At 40.8% G+C, this 21,758-nt stretch overlaps 1 protein-coding gene across 1 annotated transcript; it reads right to left on the bottom strand.

The window, feature by feature from the left end:
- Positions 1 to 5,835: 5,835 nt before the first annotated feature.
- Positions 5,836 to 20,874, bottom strand: lye (lymphocyte antigen-6, epidermis). Its single transcript, XM_017711952.1, has 3 exons — positions 20,730 to 20,874; positions 15,846 to 15,956; positions 5,836 to 6,509 (listed from the first exon to the last, which is right to left on the bottom strand). The coding sequence occupies exons 1-3, from the start codon at positions 20,779 to 20,781 to the stop codon at positions 6,295 to 6,297; spliced, it is 378 nt and encodes a 125-aa protein (XP_017567441.1). The 5' UTR covers positions 20,782 to 20,874; the 3' UTR covers positions 5,836 to 6,294.
- Positions 20,875 to 21,758: the final 884 nt, after the last annotated feature.

Here is a 21,758-nt window from a genome sequence, read left to right as displayed (position 1 = left end):
ACCCGGGTTTTTGCCTTGGCAACGACTGAAGCCGCAGATCGCTTGGCCTGTCGATACCTGCCAGCTGCCTCTGGTGTCCTACAGGCCAACCATGTCCGGTAGGATTCCTTCTTCAGCTTGACGGCATCTCTCACCTGGGGTGTCCACCACCGGGTTCGAGGATTACCGCCCCGACAGGCACCAACTACCTTGCGACCACAGCTACAGTCAGCCGCTTCAACAATGGAGGAGCGGAACATGGCCCATTCTGAGTCAATGTCCCCCACCTCCCCCGATATCTGGTCAAAGTTCTGACGGAGGTGTGAGTTGAAGATCAATCTGACAGGTTCTTCTGCCAGACGTTCCCAGCAAACCCTCACTATACGTTTGGGTTTGCCTGGTCTGACTGGCATCTTCCCCCACCACCTGATCCAACTCACCACCAGGTGGTGATCAGTTGACAGCTCAGCTCCTCTCTTTACCCGAGTGTCCAGTACACATGGCCGCAAGTCCGCTGACACGACTACAAAGTCAATCATTAAACTGCGGCCTAGGGTGTCCTGGTGCCATGTGCACTTATGGACATCCTTGTGTTCAAACATGGTGTTCGTTATGGACAAACTGTGGTTTGCACAGAAGTCCAAAAACTGAACACCACTCGGGTTCAGATCAGAGAGGCCATTCCTCCCAATCACACCCCTCCAGGTCTTACTGTCATTGCCCACATGAGCGTTGAAGTCCCCCAGTAGGACAATCGAGTCTCCAGGAGGAGCACTTTCAAGCACCCCTTCCAAGGACTCTATGAAGGCTGGGTATTCTGAACTGCTGTTCGGTGCATAAGCACAGACAACAGTCAGGACCCGTTCCCCAACCCGAAGGCGTAGGGAAGCTACCCTCTCGTCCACCGGGGAAAACCCCAACATACAGGCGCCGAGTCGAGGGGCTATGAGAAAGCCCACACCTGCCCGCCGCCTCTCACCATGGGCAACTCCAGAAAAGAAAAAAGTCCAGCCCCTCTCAAGGAGATTGGACCCAGAGCCCAAGCTGTGTGTTGAGGTGAGCCCGACTATATCTAGTCGGTATCTCTCGACCTCGCGCACCAACTCGGGCTCCTTCCCCGCCAGTGAGGTAACGTTCCAAGTTCCAAAAGCCAGTTTCAGCAACCGAGGATCAGAACGCCAAGGCCCACGCCTTCGGACACTGCCCGATCCACAATGCACCGCACCCCTACTACTGCCCCTCCCATCGGTGGTGGGTCGATGGGAGGGTTGATGAATACAAATAACAGTAATTATCAGACTCGCTCTAGTAACTGGATCAGCTGCCAAGTACCAAGAGTTTTTACTGAACTGGGAAAATCTGCTTTTAGTTACAGTGCACCAGTGAGCTGGAGTTCACTACAGGAGTCACTTAATCTGTTTTACTTAATCTTATTTATTTGTAACTTTTATTTTTAGTTTTAGTTCTTCTCTTAGTTCTTTGTTTCTTTTATTTATTTATTTTTCTCTCATTTTATTTTTAATAGTTTTGTATCATTACTTTTTTATTTGTATTATTGTATTACTTTATTAATCTCTTATCTTCTTTTGATCAGATTCTCTTATCATTTAAACCTCAAGTTTTATTTTTATCTATTATTATCTTTTATTCACTGTTATTTTAAATTTTCTTTTAATTTAAAATGATTAAATGTAGTTATTATTTTCTTTGTCATGTCAATCCCTGTTTTTGTAAATGTTCGGCTACATTGAAAATGAGGGTTGCCCTCAATGTACTTCTGAGTCAAAATAAAGGTTGATTGATTGATTGATTGATTGATTGATTGATTGAAGATTGGTAAAGGCATTTGGATAGTAGAATAGTAAATATTATTAATTTATAGAAAACAGTGTATGACCTATTATTGAGCCCTGTGGGACACCTTTATAACAAGAGTGGGGAGAGAAAGAGCATCATCTAGCTTTACATGCTGTGAACAAACCTCAGACGCCTCACAGTGTCATCAGCATTGAAATATTAATACATAGAAAACAGTGTATGACCTATTATTAAACCTTGTGGGACACCTTTAGTATTCAGATAGGGGAGAAAAATAATATAATAATATGTCTATCAGTAAAAATATGAATCCATAATGCAAGCTGAGACAGAATTTTTTTTAGCACTGACAATATTGTGTTAACAATTTATAAAGCATAATATTTTCATAAATAATTATTGCTGTGTTTATCATGTCTTACGAATGTAATAATGAATGATGACATGCTATGAATGTGTTCATGGATTTTTATAGATGTAATGTTCATAGAAAGTGCAGTATTACTGTTAAGTGTTTCTTTTTCCATAGCCCCTCAAAAATGTAAACAAGCTCATCTTCTGTGCTGCTGAGGAGCAGACATCCACCCACACTTCAGTCCCGGCTCAGTGACCGTCATGTGGCCATGTGTGGGACGGCCTAATTACCTGTGAATAGTTAGCCTGTGCTTAGATTAGCTGGACCTTACATTAGGATTTCCTGTCTCGTGGGGGGCCTCTATAATGAGCCATTGAGTGGGAGTTAGTATGTGGCTTCTAGCTCTGACCATTAGCTTTGGTCCTTTGGGTGGTCTGCCATGTAATTAGCAGCAGCAGATGGTGGCCTGCATCGTGGCGCTGTGTGATATGATAATGATGTGCATTGGTCAGTCTCTTATTTTGCAAACAGTAGAGGTTTCATTAAAAAAAAAAAAAAAAACTGAGTGTAAATGTAGTCTGTAATGTTGCATCTTCATGTTTATCATTCAAAACAGAGCATAAACATATGAGCAAACGTTTAACCCATTCTATGCTACTTAAAATGTTCTCGCAAACACTGTTTTCTTGGGCTTCACATCTGAACATGCTGATTTACTACTACAGCACTAGTGCTTCCTCTGGAGACTCAATTAGTTCATCCACACAGCATTACCTCCTCATTACTGATGTACAAAGATAGTGGACAGTGAGACAGTTGCTTGTTTGATGCTTGCTTGCGCCTCTAATAAGTTACACTTTAAATTACAGACAATCTTCTCAGTGTTCTGGATCCATGCTTCTGTCTCACCATGCAATATTTCTTGCTTATTCTGCTCACTTTAAACTTAGTTGGATCTAACATGTTGCTTGTTTACAGTTATAAATTCCTTACCATCTAAACCTGGATTAATAATCACAGGTTAAGTATCTAAACCTGGATTAATCACAGTTTGAGTATCTGAACATGAATTAATGACAGTCTGAGTATCTAAAAAACACTACATTGGATTGACTTTGATAGCCACGTTCAAGAACTTTGCGATGATTCATGTGGTGTGAACTTTCAGCCAACAGGTGTATCATGAAAAGAACGTTACTTGACAATGGCCTGATCTTCAGAAAGGACTGCAAACAAAACTGTTTGGTGAAAGATTAGTCAAAGACAATTTTGTTTAAGAGGGGCCAACAGCAGATGAGAGAGGGAATGAAACTCAACCAGTTTCTTTTTCTCTTCTTTTCTCAGGTGGCAAAGATGGGTGGACTCCAGTTGATTCATGAGCTCACAGGATTTTTAGCCATTTCTAGCAGGTTCTGTCAGCAACTACTGAATGTATTTCTAAGCCTGAGCCCTTCTTAAAGCTGACAACACTGACTTACTGCTATTGACAAGAGAGGACCTTCATTCTGATCATTCCACCTCAGTCCTGCCTCTGTAGGTCTGGAGCCCTGAAATCTACCATATAGTAGAGTCGTGGTTCCTGACGTCATCCTCCGGGCCCCTCAGATGGTCAACGTTTTTACTCAAACCGAACTGTCTGGGGGCTCTGAGAACTGGGCTTAGAACCACTGTAGTAAGACATTGTTCAAGACCTGGACCTAGATTTTGGACTTCACCTCAACAAAATTATTCAAGATCAAAACTCTGGTAACACTGTGAGTAACAATTGGTTTTATCATTTAAAATGGATCTACAAATGAGTGACAAATTGAAGGAAAATGTTCATTATAAAATGGATAGCTCCGTTCCTGGTTGGCTGAAGCGCTTTCAAAGCCAGTGGAAATTACACAATACACAGATCTAAGACCACCTCACAATGGCTGAATTCACAATGTATTACTGCGCCATGAAAAACCCTTGTGTTGTTAGTGGGATAATCTTTGACTCTAATGCTGCTCACATGGACGACTAGTGTACTGTTGAAGTAAGAACCAATTTTTATTTAAACTGGGAAGCTGACAACTTATGTTCTTAACTAGAATCAGACTCGTAAGTTCTCATAAGGCAGTAAGTTCTCATAAGTAAGACCTGTAAGGCAGCAAACAGCCTAAATAAAAATAAAACAGTACTGTAAGTACAGTACTTACTGTATGATTAACTGTAAAATGGCAGTATAAAAGCCTAAAAATGTCACTTGAATGGATTACATTCTTCAAATGTCTGTGTTTCAGTCAGAAGTCGCGTCAAACCCAGGCTGAATCCCAAATGGCTCCACATTCCCTAAACAGTGTTCTAGCTATGAAAGTTTAGACATTCTAGCCTCTACAGCCAAACAGTGCATTATTTATTGAAAATGGGTGTGGCTAAGTCCAAATGACTAGCTTTATTTGCACTGCTGGGCTGCAGGATCCAGTGTTTAACTTCCTACATAATGCACTATATAGGGAGCAGGGCGTTATGTGAGATTCAGCACCAGCGTGGTAGGAGGGGTGACGTGGGATTAGCCCTGTATAATTATGCCTTGCATCTGAACCCCGTATCCCAAACATTGCCATGGGACGAGAGGCAGTGCTCAGTAAGGGGATGGGTGACAGGGGATGCCACAATAAGACTTATGATGGTAATTTGGTGATCTGGTACTTACAAAGTCCATGGTCATGCTTGGCCACAATACCATACTCTAAAGGAACTACATTTCTTGGCATAATACTTGTTTATGTTTATTAATAATAATAACAACTTATTTTCTTAAACATTTATTTGGTCATAATTTACATTGGCTGCTATTTTATAAAAGCAATATGCCACTCAAGGAATTGCGTTATTGTGATTTTATCATGGGGCGGGGAGATTTTATGCACTCTGCTTGATGATGTGCCTAAGAACACCCTTCCCTGTGACAAAATTGCAGTAATGCATGGGCTCTTATGCCTTATTGCATTAGTAAATAAGTGGAGAAACCTAATGAGTGCAGTTGCTTTCAGACTGGTGTAGTGCATGATTAAGGAACATATGACTTAAGGAACATATACATTTCTTTGGGCAAGACGTCAATAGGTTGGCAAATGTGGCAAGAGTAGTACATTCATTAGTGCTCATTCATTAGTGCTCATGCAAGAGTAGTACATTAATTAGTGCTCATGCATTAGTGTGAGCACAGTCCATCCACAACCACATAGAGATATTGAAGGGCTACTTCATAAACATCTTATTACAAAGAAGTGCTGCTGAGTAGTCCACTTTTCCCCTTATTTTAGGATGAAACATTTCTATCCTGATTAAAATAGTCTCTTCCAGCATTGTTATTAGGTGCAGGGGGTTACTGTGTGGTTTGATAAGTATGAGAATGATGATAATCCTATGTTCTTCACAGCCTCCAAATCTCAACTCAGTTGAGCATCTATGAGAGATTCTGGTCAGATAGCGGACGGCAATGGACTTTACCACTATTACCAATACACCAGAGGAGGATGGGAGACTTGTAGAACCCACGCCAAAGCTCATTGAAAATGTTCTGGTGGTCTATGGCTCATCTGTAGTGTGTAGCTGCTCCAGTGTCCAGTTCTATTGGTCAATACTTTTCTATTGAGATTACACAATTGAACACCTGTTGAAATGTCATGAACCACACAAGAAAAAGTAAATCTCAGTAAAAATTAGTTCTCTTTATTTAAGAAATACTTCATTTAAAAAAAAAAACTTCATTCAAAAACAGTTTTCTCCTACAAGAGGGTCGATTTCAGCATGATGACTGGTAGTATTTTCTGTTGTATCACATGCATCACATTGCCTCAGAGACAGACAAAGCAACTAAAAAAGTATAGTCAATACAGTAACATTTTGTTCCTATCATATTCAAGCATCCAGAAAAGAGAAGCTTATCAGGTTTGACTTTGCCTTTTTTCTTCCCTAATAAGTCAGTTAAATGATTGGTTCCCAGCCCCAGTCCTATGGACCGAATGCTATGCACATTCCCATGTTTACTTTACTTCTCAGAGCCTTCATGATACTTAAATGTCTCAAATTAGAGAGTATAGAACATTCCCCACAATTTTGACTGGAAACAGCTTGGATAATAGAAAATTATGTAAGCTGGAGTTTTTCTACATGAAGCTCCAAGTGGTGGCCAGCAGGGCGGCGCCAACAGCTGCAGTGAGTGGCAGCCGAACGCTGCTGGCTCCATTGCAGAGGTCCGTGCTGCAGCAAGTTTGGGTGACGGTGTAACCGACACCCAGAACAGTCCCCGTGGTGGTGACGCAGTTAGTGGAGTTGATGCAGCCGCTGGTGTAGAAATTCAGAGCACCAGTCAAGTTGAACGCTGAGAAAAGAGAGAAACAAGAGAAAAGGATGAAGTTACCAAACAGTGAAAAAGTGTCTGTTTCCTGACACTTTGGTGACCATATTACCCTTATGAATGCTCTGCCTGATGCTTGAGATAGTTGTGATAGTTTTTAGGTAAGGTTTTTACCTTAAACATATTTCTCATTTTGATTCAAGGTGGAGAGGTACATGCAGGAGGTTGTGAGGCAAAAGAATTACATCTATTTTGCATTTTTTCAGAATTACATCTATTTTGCCATCATCAACATTACATGCAAACACTCAGGAGACTCATGTAGGTTCACTGGTGTTTCTGGGTAGTAAACAAAAATTGCTCTATTTGTGTTGTAGTCATGATGAACCCTGGTTCCCATCACCACCACTGTAAAGAAATCTGGTCTACTTTCTCTATAATTAACTATTTCAAACCAAACCACTTTAAATGACTTTGTTTACATCTCAGTGTTTGAATTATGCAGGTTCTTTGGAAAATTTTACCAAAAAAATAATGTGGGCAGCTGTGAAAACATTGTTGCTTGATGGAGTTGGCAGTAGAAGGTGGTTTGGTTGTTGGTGGTGGCATATTGTTAGATCAATATGCAAACTCTACTGTTCAGACAATGTTGATGGAACTTTCTACGTTCTATGAAGTTATAAAAGCATAAATACACCCCTTTCACACTTTCATTGAAGCGGTGTTGATGTGATCTTACTTATTAATTCAACCATGTTGAGCGCTGATCCAAAGCTGATTCAACAGCACCCACTGATGGATGAATAGCAGCTGATCTAAAGTCAGTTCTGGTGCGAGTTAATACTGAAAGAACCATCACTCACTGTGTTTATGCAGTGATGGTTCAATGTTGACAGCATAGTAAATTCAGTTGAAGAACGCAGTTGGAGTTTTGGAGATTTATCACACTTACGTTGCATCTACACAACAGACATGCACACAACCTCATATTTATGTAAGTAGTACTTGTATTTCTTTGAATAATGAAAGTCGTAGTATGCATCATTGAGCTAATACTTTCCAAAGCGTTTATAAAGTTAAATTAAAAATACTAGATTTTACACCATTGATCACTGTTCTGACTCATGCTTAGCATTGGTACTGCCCCCCTAGTGGTGCAGTTCCTGCAGTGACACTTTGCAGCATTCTGAGCAACATGGAGGAGCTTGCAAGCAGCAGTCAAAACTCAATCTTTATTCCTTGTTGTTCAGGCATTATCTGTGAGTATTTAGTTAATTGGACCTTTTTTGTAGACTCTTTGTGCCTTCTGTTTGCTAGATGTTTTTGTTTTATAGCATAGTTTGATCTGTGGATTTATGCTAGTCAGCCACTGTTAGCTTCTGTGTTTTGGTGTTTGTGATACCTCAACTTGACTGTAGTGTATTGTAACAACCCCACAGCCAATTCAGTTGATATCTTTTGCTTTACATGATAAGTGGTTCATTTATTTATATGTTGGAACTGAAAGTCATGTTTCCTGGTTTTTATTTTTTTCCTAGTTTTACACCGCTTCCATTAAAACACTTAAAGACTCCACCACGTGTCTTGGTCACTTAAGGAAGAGTGTTAAGCTGTCTGCATAGCTGTGTACGCAGACGCACAGTGAAGGCAGAACAGTAAAAAGATAGCTTCATCTAAAGATTGGACTGGAGACACAACTGCTTGCATCAACAACAACAATGGCAGAGACAAAAGCTGGTGACCCTGATCTTCATGGACTGGAAGTACGGTCTGAGTGCTCTTCATCTTCCTCCTCTTCACGACGCTCAAGTAAGTCCTCAGTCAGTGCTGCTGCAGCTCGTGCTAGAGCCAAGGCTGAAGCAGCACGCACACGAGCTGTATATGCTAAGCGTGAAATAGCCATGAAAGTGGAACAGGCCCAGATTGATGCAAATGCATCCATAGAGAAAGCACGTATAGAAGCAACACTCAATGCTCTTAAGGAGGAGTGTGAAGCTGAGGCAGCATCAGCGGAAGCTCAAGTACTTGAAGCAGCTACAGATGTAGAAATCAATGAGCACTGTAGTAAAGTCAGCCAGTGTACATCACATCGTCAGTCACTTGGGCGCACCAGTGAATATATCCAGACTCACTTTGCTCCTCAGCAAGTTCACCACCCTACTCAGCCAAGTACTGTAAATGTAGAAACCGTCACATCAGTGTCACAGCATGTTAATACTATAAACCCCGAAGATCAGAGTGCCAATAAAGGCTTGCCAACACCAGGGGGCATAGCTTCTCAACCTCAACAGAAGCAAAGGCCACAATCTAATACCCAGCTAAACTTTAGTGACACCACTCTTAGTCCTCCGAAGCATCCACAGTATTACAGTGATGCCAGTAAAAGGAGACAGCCTAGTCACAACATCCAGCCCAAGTCTTCCAATGTGTCAGATTTAGCTATTTACCTAGCTCGTCGAGATTTAGTCACAGCAGGTTTGAAAACATTTGACAATCAGCCTGCTAATTACTTGTCATGGAAATCTAGCTTTCTCAATGCTACTGAAGGGCTTGACCTTAAATCAAGTGAGCAGCTTGATCTTCTCATAAAGTGGTTAAGCGGTGAGGCACTGCAGCATGCTAAAAGAATGAGAGCAGTTCACATCAATCAACCTGACACAGGCCTGTATATGGTGTGGCAGAGACTTGACCGGTGTTATGGCTCTCCAGAAGCCATCGAAGGTTCTCTCTTTTCAAGACTCGAGAAGTTTCCAAGAGTTGCACATAAAAATTACCTCCAGCTTCAAGAGCTTGCAGATCTGCTCCTCGAAATCGAAGCAGCAAAATGCGAGGGTTACTTACCAGGGCTCAGCTTTCTTGACACAGCCAGAGGGATTAACCCTATTGTTGAGAAACTACCTTACAACCTCCAAGAGCAATGGATGAGTCAGGGGTTTAGGTACAAAAGAGAGTATGATGTACCATATCCACCCTTTTCCTATTTTGTGGATTTTGTGCGTTGCAATGCAGAAATGAGGACGGACCCAAGCTTCAGCCTTCCAACGCCCAACACAGTGCCCCTTCGCAGTGATAAAGTTCAATCAAAACGCTGGAGAGATCCTGTCACAGTTAACAAAACAAAGGTTGAACAGCAGCCATCCTCCTCTGTGTCTAAGAGACCTGTAATAGATCCTGAAAAGGAATGTCCTATGCACAAGAAACCTCATTCCCTCAGGAAGTGCAGGGGTTTCAGGGAAAAGCCACTTGAGGAACGTATGACTTTCCTGAAGGAGCACTTTGTATGTTTCAAATGCTGTGCTTCCACTGCACATCAGGCAAAAGAGTGCAAAGCAGTCATTCACTGTTCAGAGTGTGATAGCAATCGTCATGTTTCTGCTCTCCACGCAGGCCCTGCACCTTGGGTCAATAAGGAATCTGACACACCTCCTGTAGACCATGGTGGGGAGCATCATGAGCATGATTCAGCTATTCTAACTTCTACATGCACAGAAGTCTGTGGACAGGGGTTCCAAGGCAAATCTTGTTCTAAAATATGCCTAGTGCATGTTTATCCAGAAGGGCATCCAGAAAAGAAGGTCAAGATGTATGTCATATTGGATGATCAGAGCAATGTATCATTGGCAAGGTCTGCATTCTTTGACATTTTCAATGTACACAGCAACAGTTTCCCCTATGCTCTCAAAACGTGCTCTGGCACAGTAGACACAGCTGGGAGGCGCGCTGTGGGCTTCATGGTAGAGTCAGCTGACGGGAATGTTCACCTGCGACTTCCTACCCTCATTGAGTGCAACCAAATTCCAAATAACAGAGAGGAAATTCCTACACCAGAAGCTGCACACAGCCACCCTCATCTCAGGGAGATTTCCAATAAGATTCCACCTCTCGACCCTTCTGCTGAAATTCTTCTATTACTGGGGCGAGACATCATCCGCGTGCACAAAGTTCGAAGCCAACGTAACGGGAAACATAATGCTCCCTATGCCCAGCACCTGGATTTAGGATGGGTCATTATCGGTGATGTCTGCTTAGGTGGTGCTCATAGACCTATTGTGAATGTCTTCAAAACTAACATCTTGGAGAATGGACGTCACAGCTATCTTACTCCGTGTGAGAACAGCATCTCTGTGAAAGAGAAATTGGCACATGAGCAGCAGACATGCCCCAAAGTCTTGCCTACATACACACCAATGAAAGAGAACCCAGAGAGACAGTTCTTCAACTGTTCAGAGGACAGCAACAAACTCGCTCTTTCCATTGAGGATGAAAAATTCCTCCACATCATGAACAAGGAGTTTGTTAAAGATGAGACAAACAGTTGGGTGGCACCTCTACCATTTCGTGTTCCCAGGCAACGCCTACCAAACAACCGGGATCAAGCCCTCACTCGACTTATGTCACTTCGTCGCACCCTGCAAAAGAAACAAGAAATGAAAGATCATTTTGTAGCTTTTATGGAAAAGATCTTCATCAATGGGCATGCTGAACCTGCCCCTCCTTTGGAAAGCAACACGGAGTGCTGGTATCTGCCTAGCTTTGGGGTTTACCACCCCCAGAAACCAGGACAAATCAGAATTGTGTTTGACTCAAGTGCAAAATGTGGTGGCGTCTCACTCAATGATGTGCTCTTACAGGGCCCCGATTTGAATAACAGTTTGCATGGGGTTCTCATTCGCTTCCGGAAAGAACCTGTTGCTGTGATGGCTGATGTTGAACAGATGTATTACAGTTTCCTGGTCAGAGCAGATCATCGTGACTTCCTCCGTTTCCTATGGTTTCATGGTCACGACCTTGACAGTGATGTGGTAGAGTACCGCATGAAAGTTCATGTGTTTGGAAATTGTCCCTCCCCAGCAGTGGCCATGTACGGCCTTAAGCGGTCAGCTATAGAGGGAGAAAAGACCTTTGGCGCTGAAGTGAGACAGTTCATAGAGAGGCACTTCTATGTTGACGATGGTTTGAAATCTTTTCCATGTGCAGAAGAAGCCATCACTGTACTCAGCAAAGCGAAAGACATGCTGGCTCAATCCAACATCAGACTTCACAAAATTGTATCCAATAGCCTTGATGTCATGAGGGCATTTTCAGGTGAAGACTTGGCTAAAGGCCTACAGGACCTTGATGTTGGGCATGACCTTCCTCCCATGCAGCGGAGCCTGGGTCTTAGGTGGGACATTTTGACAGACACATTCACATTTGAAGTGAGTGTTGATAATAAGCCATTCACACGTCATGCGGTGTTATCAACAATTAACAGCCTATTCGATCCTCTTGGCTTTGCTGCACCTGTCAGTGTCCAAGGTCGCTTAATCCTAAGAGAGCTCACATCTGACACTCACGAATGGGATGCACCATTACCTACAGAGAAGTACGCAGAATGGCAGCAGTGGACCAAATCCCTCAAAGACCTAGAAGAGTTGAAAATTCCTAGGCTCTACACAACACTGCCAGTCTCTGCAGCTCAGAAGAAAGAAGTTTGCGTGTTCTGTGATGCATCAAGCAAAGCTATTGGCGCTGTTGCGTATCTTAAAGTCACTGATGCTGAAGAAAAAAGCCATGTGGGATTCATCTTTGGAAAAGCCAAGCTAGCTCCCAAACCTGAACTTACCATACCAAGGCTCGAACTATGTGCGGCTGTGCTTGCAGTGGAGATTGCAGAAATCATCACAGAGGAACTAGACACTCCAATAGATGACATGAAATTCTTCACTGATAGTAAGGTTGTGCTTGGCTACATTTTTAATGAATCCAGGCGATTCTATGTTTATGTTCACAACCGAGTGCATCGAATTAGGTGTTCAACACAAGCAAACCAATGGAACTACGTGCCCACCAGCTTAAATCCAGCTGACCATGCCACAAGACCACTTTCTGCGAAACAGCTTGCCCTTTCTTCCTGGCTCACTGGCCCTGCTTTTCTGAGTGAAGTACAACAGAGTACATCAAGCCAGCCTACGTTCCCTCTTGTTGATCCCACATCAGACACAGAGATACGTCCAGAGGTCACAGTAAAGGCTACACGAATGGTAGAGAGTCAGCTTGGCAGTGCTCGGTTTGAACGTTTTTCAAGTTGGAAGGCACTCACAAGAGCTCTTGCTCGCCTCTTGCACATTGCACAGTCCTTCACAGAAGCAGCAAATGACAGCTCCTGCCACGGCTGGCATGTGTGCAATAAGCCCCTCCTCAAAGAACTTGAACAAGCAAAAGCAAGTATCATATGCACAGTTCAGAAAGAGGTTTTTGCAGATGAGATTGAATGCATCAAAAGAGGAAGCCTCATTCAGAAACACAGCTCCCTTGCGAAACTCTGCCCCTTTGTTGATTCACAAGGAGTTCTTAGAGTTGGAGGAAGACTCCATAGATCACAGTTCACACAAGACGAGATGCACCCAGTGATCGTTCCAGGCAGACACCATGTAACCAAATTGTTCATCAGACACTACCACCAAAAAGTCCACCATCAAGGCCGGCATTTTACTGAGGGATCCATAAGAACAGCTGGATTTTGGATTGTTGGTGGAAAACGAGCCATCAGTAATGTAATATATAACTGTGTAACCTGTCGCAAGCTACGTGGCAAAACTCAAGAACAAAAAATGGGAGACCTGCCTATTGACCGTTTAAGCACAGAACCTCCTTTCACCTATGTAGGACTGGATGTATTTGGCCCATGGTCCATTGTTTCCAGAAGAACACGTGGAGGCCATGCGAACAGAAAATGCTGGGCCGCCATTTTCACTTGTATGAGTACACGAGCCATCCACATCGAGGTTGTTGAAACAATGGAGGCTTCCAGTTTCATTAACGCTCTCAGACGTTTCTTTGCTATCCGAGGAGCAGCAAAGCAATTAAGATCTGACTGTGGGTCCAATTTTGTGGGAGCCTGCAAAGAACTCCAAATCACAGCTGATGGCTGCAACAGCAAGGAAGTTGAGAGCTTTCTGACAGATCAGGGGTGCAGGTGGATCTTCAACCCTCCACATTCTTCACATATGGGTGGTAGCTGGGAACGGATGATTGGCATAGCACGTCGCATTCTCGATGCAATGCTTCTCCAACTTGGCTCAACAAGGCTTACTTACGAAGTTCTGGTGACATTCATGGCTGAGGTCACTGCCATAGTTAATTCTAGACCACTCACCTCAGTGTCTACAGATCCTGATCAGCCACTTATTCTCACTCCAAACATGCTCCTTACCCAGGAGATTGGCACACCCCCCATACCTCCAGGCCACTTTGACAACAGTGATCTCTTCAGACGTCAGTGGCGGCAAGTGCAATGTTTGGCCAATACATTCTGGGAGCGATGGAGAAAGGAATACGCTATTGTTCTCCAAGATCGCCGCAAATGGAGAAATGACAAACGTGACCTGAAAGAAGGAGACATCGTCCTGTTAAAGGACAATCAAGCTAAGAGACATGACTGGCCGGTTGGCTTGATCATAAAAACCTTTCCCAGTGCTGATAAGAAGATCAGAAAAGTTGAAGTGAAGATAAGTAAGGATGGCACACACAAACAGTTCTTGAGGCCTATCTCTGAAGTCATCCTTCTGCTGTCTGAGGATGTGAATAAGTGACATGCATGATCACATTTGTTATGACCGTTTGGCATCTTGAAAGATGCCAGGTGGGGAGTGTTCTGACTCATGCTTAGCATTGGTACTGCCCCCCTAGTGGTGCAGTTCCTGCAGTGACACTTTGCAGCATTCTGAGCAACATGGAGGAGCTTGCAAGCAGCAGTCAAAACTCAATCTTTATTCCTTGTTGTTCAGGCATTATCTGTGAGTATTTAGTTAATTGGACCTTTTTTGTAGACTCTTTGTGCCTTCTGTTTGCTAGATGTTTTTGTTTTATAGCATAGTTTGATCTGTGGATTTATGCTAGTCAGCCACTGTTAGCTTCTGTGTTTTGGTGTTTGTGATACCTCAACTTGACTGTAGTGTATTGTAACAACCCCACAGCCAATTCAGTTGATATCTTTTGCTTTACATGATAAGTGGTTCATTTATTTATATGTTGGAACTGAAAGTCATGTTTCCTGGTTTTTATTTTTTTCCTAGTTTTACACCGCTTCCATTAAAACACTTAAAGACTCCACCACGTGTCTTGGTCACTTAAGGAAGAGTGTTAAGCTGTCTGCATAGCTGTGTACGCAGACGCACAGTGAAGGCAGAACAATCACCACTTGTGGTCAACATCAGGAATTTTGTTTATTCATTGTATTATCATTTGACCGATCATTTTCCTGCCTGGATTTTGAATTTTGGAGGTAAACACTTGTGCTTAAATATATTAGCTTTTGCCACTGGTATACATTGGTCCAATCTCATTTTTTATTTCTGCCACTTGTTTTCAACTGTCACCTTGCCCCTTTGTACTGTGTTCCAAGGGGTGGCAGTTGTCTTCCCCTATGAAATAGGACAACCCTCCAATAAAAGAACATTACTTCAAATTAAAAGAACAAAACATTATCAGCTACGACCCTGCCCATCTGCAGTGACAGCAGAAAAGGGTAAAGTTCAGCTCCCCACTGCTGGGCTTTAGTTACATTGGGCATCATATGCCTTCAAAGAGGGGGGCAATTATTTATTATCACCCACCCCTAATTCTTCAGTGGTATGAAGCCAAAGTCAAATTTGCTCCAGCTTATTGTTTGAATTTTCTGTTCCACCTTAAATGGAGCAGCAGTTACATTCTGGCACTTCAGACATCAAAACTGCTGGACTATTTAAGGTGGAACAGAAAATTAAGCTAGCTACTGTGATGTTAGCGCAGCATTAGTGATTTTTAATGCTTGTTATGAAGAAAAAGACCATAAAACATTGAAAGGACATTAAACTAAGATAAATTAGATCATTTTTAACAGAGAAAATTCTCTGGACCAGCCTGGATGGAGATCAGCACTCCATTCTTCTACCCTTCGCTACACTTCTTGCGGTTGAATCAAGCTGGATCAATGTTTAACATGGTTGATTTTCCAGTGCTCAATGGCCAGAACAGCAAGCAAGATCAGTGCCAATTCAACATCAGAGATCTACGTGGATTCAGCAGCGTCCAACATCGTCAGCATTTATTCAATCAAAAGTCAATCAAAGGCTGAAATCTGTGACTGGTTTTAAAGGTGAACTTGATGGTTGTTGTGAACCCTGTGGTGTGAATGATCACTTGATGGAATGGGTTCTGTATAAAATGTGGTTTTCGTAAGTGTATGTGAAACTATGTCTGTTATCAGGAGTGACTGTAGGAATGTGTGAATATTTGCTGGTGTGAATGTAGGAATGAGCCTCAGGATAGACGTGTCTGAGAACATTGTGCTCATGGTGTGCAGTGTGTTCAAGGTACTATAAGTATGTGCTGTCGTACCTGCTTGTCCCGTAAAGCAGCTGTTTTGGGTGTTGCTGCAGGTTTGTGAGCTGCTTGCGAAACACCTCCCGAAAATCCCCACTGAACAGGAGTAACAGTTCAGCCCCTCAGCTACAGAGAGAGAGAGAGAGAGAGAGAGAGAGAGAGAGAGAAAGAGAGAAAGAGAGAAGGTGCATGTTACACATTTACGAGAACAAAAAGCAAAATCATTAAAAACATGAAATACCACTTCAACTTTTTATAGACTTTTAACACAATATGTGCTTTTAAAATTTCATTAGGAAACTTCACATAACATAAAATAATGTGTTTATATGCACTCAGTGATCTGATCATAATCAGATTTCTGCAGTTATCTGATTATTGAAATAATCATCTAAACAGCATACACCGATTTCTCAGATCAGAGTAAGATCTAGAAATCTGATTAAGAAATCCAATAAAGGGAGCTGGATTTTAGCCCAGTAATCAGATTTCTCAGTGCATGTAAATTCTTACTCTGATTTCTTTCCGATTTACCAGTCTATGCATGTTTGAAAGCAGCTCATGGTACCGAAAATGTGTTGATTGGATTGCTGACAAAATCTGATTTTTGGATTATTAAGTGTATGTAAACACAATCAGTGTTTTGTCACTGTTGTAGCAAAACATTAACATTGTAAAGAATTTTTTTACTTTAAAATTGGTTAATAATGAGGATAACTTCTATCAATTAATTCATAATTGTTCACACAATGTAAATGAACCTTGCAGTTTTAACAGTATAAAACAAATAGAAAACCCACTGGTGATAAAAGGTTATAATGCTGTAGTGTACATTTTCTCAAACTCTAGGCTGCTTAAACAGAGATTATAAACTCAATCTGGCCTTAAACTGGGGGCTTTATATAGAGTCCAGTTTTGGGAACCAGCCTGAGCTTAAACCAAACATGAACCAGTCCAAGCATGAAATAGGACAAGGATAAACAAGGCCAAATATGAAATGAACCAAACATGAACCAGTCCACAAATGAACCAGGCTAAGTATAAACAGGCCAAATATGAACAAGGCTAATTATGAAAGGGACCAAACAAGAACCAATCCAAGCATGAACCAGACCAAGTATAAACTGGACCAAACATGAACCAATCCTAGCAAGAACCAGACCAAGTATGAACTGGACCAAACATGAACCAATCCTAGCAAGAACCAGACCAAGTATGAACTGGACCAAGAAACAACCAATCCAAGCAAGAGCAAGGCCAAGTATGAACTGGACCAAGCAAGAACCAATCCAAGCATGAACCAGGCCAAGTATGAACTGGACTGAGCAAGAACCAATCCAAGCATGAACCAGATCAAGTATGAACTGGACCAACAAGGACCAATCCAAGCATGAACCAGGCCAAATATTAACCAGGCCAAGCATAAACCAGTCAAACATGAACCGACCCATGACCTGGGAGTATGCCTGTGTGGAGGTGGAGCAGATTTCCAGACTGAATACTAGAGCCTTTTTATTTTCTTCCTTTTAATAAAAAAACAAAAGAACCTGCTCATCCCAAACCGCATTCTTGTAACCTTTTATAAGTTTATTATGTTCCACGTCTATAACTCTGTTGTTCCTGTTCTGTCACTGATGTGTCTCTCCCTCTTTGTCTCTCTTTCTCTTTCTCTCTCTCTCTGCCTTTCTCTCTCTCTCCTCTTACTCCAGCTCTCTGTTTCTCTTGCTCCTTCCCTTTCCTTCCCTGTCTTTCTCTTTTCTTTTTTTTGTCTTCTCTGAAGTTCCTTTTTAAAGTTTTTGATTATTAACATAAATCTAAAATAAAAAAACAACTTCTAAGACTGAACTTTGAGGTGTGGAAAACATCCCTGCAGATTTCTTTGAGACACTGAAAGCAAGTCTCCTGAAGAGAATGGAAGCCGGAATGAAGGTAAAGAGTGGACAAAATAAATACTGAAAAAAAGTGATATATTTACTTGTCATTTTCTGTTATATATGTTTCCTGCTTTTATTCTGACCCTGAAAAATGAATGACTTGTAGTTAATGGTTATTTTGACTGGTTGGTCTCTATAAATGTAAAACTTTTATTCTACTCAATGTACTTTGTACTTTCTTTTGATTTTATTCTTCTTATTTTTAGAGTTTTCACTCTTAAGCACTTTGTGTTTATTGTTTGTTTTTCACTCCTGTTTTTCCAGTTGATGTTCGTTTTGATTACTATTTTTACTGCACTTTGCCTTTATTCTTCCTTTTGATGCTGTTTTTGACTTTCTTTTGATTCTCATTATTTTTTATTATAAAGATTATTCTTCACTCTTAAAGGCTTTGTCTTCATTCTTCTTGTTGGTGTCCTTTTTGATTGTATTTTTTATTATTGTATTTATTTTTTTGGTATTTTTATTGTTTTGTTTTATTGTTGGTCTCTATAACTGTAAGTCCTGTAATGTATTTAGGAGCTGTAAGGTTATTTGAGAAGGTTAGATGGTGTAACAGGAGATCTCAGGATGCCTCAGGGGTGTGGTGCTTTAAGGCAGAGATGGGTTTAGTACATTCTGTTAACTCTCTATGAACATTCAAATACCGCCTGCTGCTCTTAAGATCTGACTCATCTGCAGTGTGTCACATTGAACTCAGTGTGGAAATATGATCAATTTTCTCTGATATCTTAACTGTGCTATCATGTGCTAATAAGATAAATTCTACAGGTAAAAGGCAGCGAAAGAGCATCACAGCTTTTTAATGACTGGAGTTTCTGACTAAAGTTCTGAAACTCTTTTAACTCAACACTAACGCTGCAGGCCACACTGTGTCAGTCAGTGTTCAGAATGCTACAGATTCAGAACAGTTAAGTTTCTGGGGCTCTTTTCCACTAATTTCTGGCTTATTTAGATATAATACAGTGATAAAAAAGACTAATGAGTCACTGTGCAGCCTGAAATGAACACTTATACTTTTCGCATTTTTGTTAACATTTTTAAAATATTTAGATTTAGTTTTCATTTTTAAAAAGTAAAAAAAATCATTTAAAAAAGCTGTCCCATGTTTTCATGTCACTACCAAAACACTAGGAGTTTTAGTTTGTGGGCGGAGACTTGTTTTAATCATGCCCTGCATTTTAGAGCAAGAAGTGGGGCTGCATCCCTGTCCCTCATGGCCATATGGTGAGCAGTCAGATCCCAGTTTTAATGAAACTATGACAATTTCCTGTGTGTTCAGCTGTTCAAAGCTGTGTTTGTCATGTACTGGCTTGTGTTTCTGAGTTCTGCTCAAAATTAGCTAAAATTGTCACCACTGTAACAGTCACTACTGAAACATTTGGTAAGGTTTTAGTAGTGTTACGATTGTTTTCATGGTGAAAAAATGGAACATTCAATCATTTATCTGAATATAATAAACACTATTGAGATATGTCGCTCAAAACAAAAGGATTTTAATCCAAAGTTCAAGTCAATTCATTTGGTAGAATCATCAATATATATGGCTTCATATGATGGTACCAAACCTAGTAATTTTACAGGAGAAGGAATAGACATCCCTAACATTTTCTTTAAGGTAAGAATATATTTATATACATATTGCTTATAGTTGTATACAGATACACAACACATATATATATATATATATATATATATATATATATATATATATATATATATATATATATATATGAACTTGTGCATAAATTGCTGTTTAACACCACTTCTTACAGCTGTTTTCTAAAAGCTACCATTACCATTTCGAAACCTGTTTTAACCCTTTAAAAACCCTTTAATAAAGCTTTGGGCCTGCTGACAGAACCTGGCCAAGGCGTTAACTAATCTAATTCAGCTTTGAGAAAAACAGGGAAAAGAACTGGTTGAAAAAGGGATTAAATGCCTTGTAATATCCCTGTATCTTTATAATAAAAGATTTTGCTGGTTTTTTTGTTCATTTTTTGTTCATTTTGCTGAACTCTCCCCCTTCACTAACCCTAATCCCACTTCACAAACCTGAGACTAGTTTTTCAGTTAAAAAGCTCTTAACTGCCGCAGATCTCATCTTTATTTATGCAAGAGCTGTGACATCACTTACTGAGTTCTTCAGGGCTCCATTTTGGGTCCCATTCAGTTCTATTTGCATAGGTTTGGTCTTTGCTCCACAACAATTTTCATTGATATGCAGATAATCTTTCATCTTCACCCATTACCCCTTAGTCGGAGTAACTGAATGCATTGACTGCATCTCCAGTTGAATGTCTCACATCTTTCTCCAATTCAGCAGAGATGAAACTGAATAAATACTGGTAATATTTATTCAGTTACTGGTAATACTGGTAATAAATACTGTTGTTTTTGACTTCTTTTGATTCTTCTTATTTTTTTTTTTTACTTTTCACTCTTACGTACTTTGTCTTAATTCTTCCTGTTGATGTCCTTTTTGATTGTATTTTTTGTTATCGCATTTTTAAAATTATTTTAATTGTTTTTCACTCTTAAGCACCTTGTCTTAATTCTTCCTTTAGATGATCTTTTTGACAGCAAAAACAGACAAATCTACTTCAGGTCATGAACAAAGACCCATGGGGAGGCAGCTTTAGTGTAAATGGACCTGGTCATTTTGTTAATAAACCATTAAGACCATGCTTTTATTTTGAAATGTTCTCTTATAGTTGTTATTTTTGGTATTACCCTTCATTATTTTCACTTAATCTTATCTTTTATTAATATTATTGCTATTTTTGTGTTATATTTGGAAACCTTTTTTAGATTTGTGCTTGTTTTACTCTTCTTATTCTATTTATTTGCTTCTTCCTGTCCTTCACGTGAACCTGTAAAGAACTTTGGTTTAAATCTGCTTGTACAAAGATGCTATTATCCATAATCGATTGACTGAATATTGAAAATGGAATAGAGATTTTACCTGCGACAAAGAGCAGCGCCACAGCCAGCACAGCAACTAAAACCTTATTCATTCTGAAAGCACTTTGTCCTCAGAGAAGTTAGAAATACACGAAGAGTCTTAGAACGCTCTGGACAGGAGCTGAAGATGAGAAGGACGATACCTGGAGGATGCAGGCCTTAATATACTCTCTCATCCAGGGAGGAGTTGATGGGTAATTTATTAGTTCGGTCAGTGATGGGGTGTGACTACTCATGTTCAGTTGTCCAACAGGTGGGAAAGCATGGAATGCATCATTCATGTGGTGGAAAAATGAGGAAACAATGCTGAGATGGAGATAAACCTGTTTTAATACATACAGACACCAACGCACCCAACGCAGGGTCTGTTCATCACTCTGGTGATGGAAAGACAATGAGAAAACATGTTGTAATGGCTCTGTAGTCAAGGATCAGCTGACAGGATGTGTGATGAGTCTTTTGTTTACTGAGAAGAACAAAACAAGCTTTGTACCCTTACAAAAATGAGCTACGTAAGTTTTTGGCCATGCAGGTCGTCAGTCAGGTTATCAATTTGTCTGGAAGTAAAAAGTCAAGGTGACTGTAATCCTGAAAATGATGGCGTCCCATACAGGCATCGGATTATAATCTTTATAGATCTCTTAAACTCAATTTCAAGATCACTTTGCTAATTTTGAATCTCGGTTCCTCTTAGTGGTTCATTCTCATGTTCTTAAGAAGGGTCCCCTTTTGACTGATTCTTCCTCATGGACTGAGAGAGTTTGTCCTTCTGAGTCTTGGTTCCTGTGGTTCTTTCTCATGCTCTTAGTTATGTTCTCCTTTTGAATGTTGGTTCCTCTCAGTGGTTCTTCCTTATGCTCTTAGTTATGTTCTCCTTTTGAATGTTGGTTCCTCTCAGTGGTTCTTTCTTATGCTCTTAGTTATATTCTCCTTTTGAGTGTTCTTTCCTCTCAGTGTTTCTTGCTTATGCTCTTAGTTATGTTCTCCTTTAGAGACTTGATTCCTCTCAGTGGTTCCTCTTCGTGCTCTT

Source organism: Pygocentrus nattereri, chromosome 11, assembly GCF_015220715.1.
Source record: "Pygocentrus nattereri isolate fPygNat1 chromosome 11, fPygNat1.pri, whole genome shotgun sequence".
Lineage (NCBI taxonomy): Eukaryota > Metazoa > Chordata > Actinopteri > Characiformes > Serrasalmidae > Pygocentrus > Pygocentrus nattereri.
The sequence above is the reverse complement of the archived record's forward strand: the minus strand, read 5'-3'. Positions and strand labels throughout refer to the sequence as shown.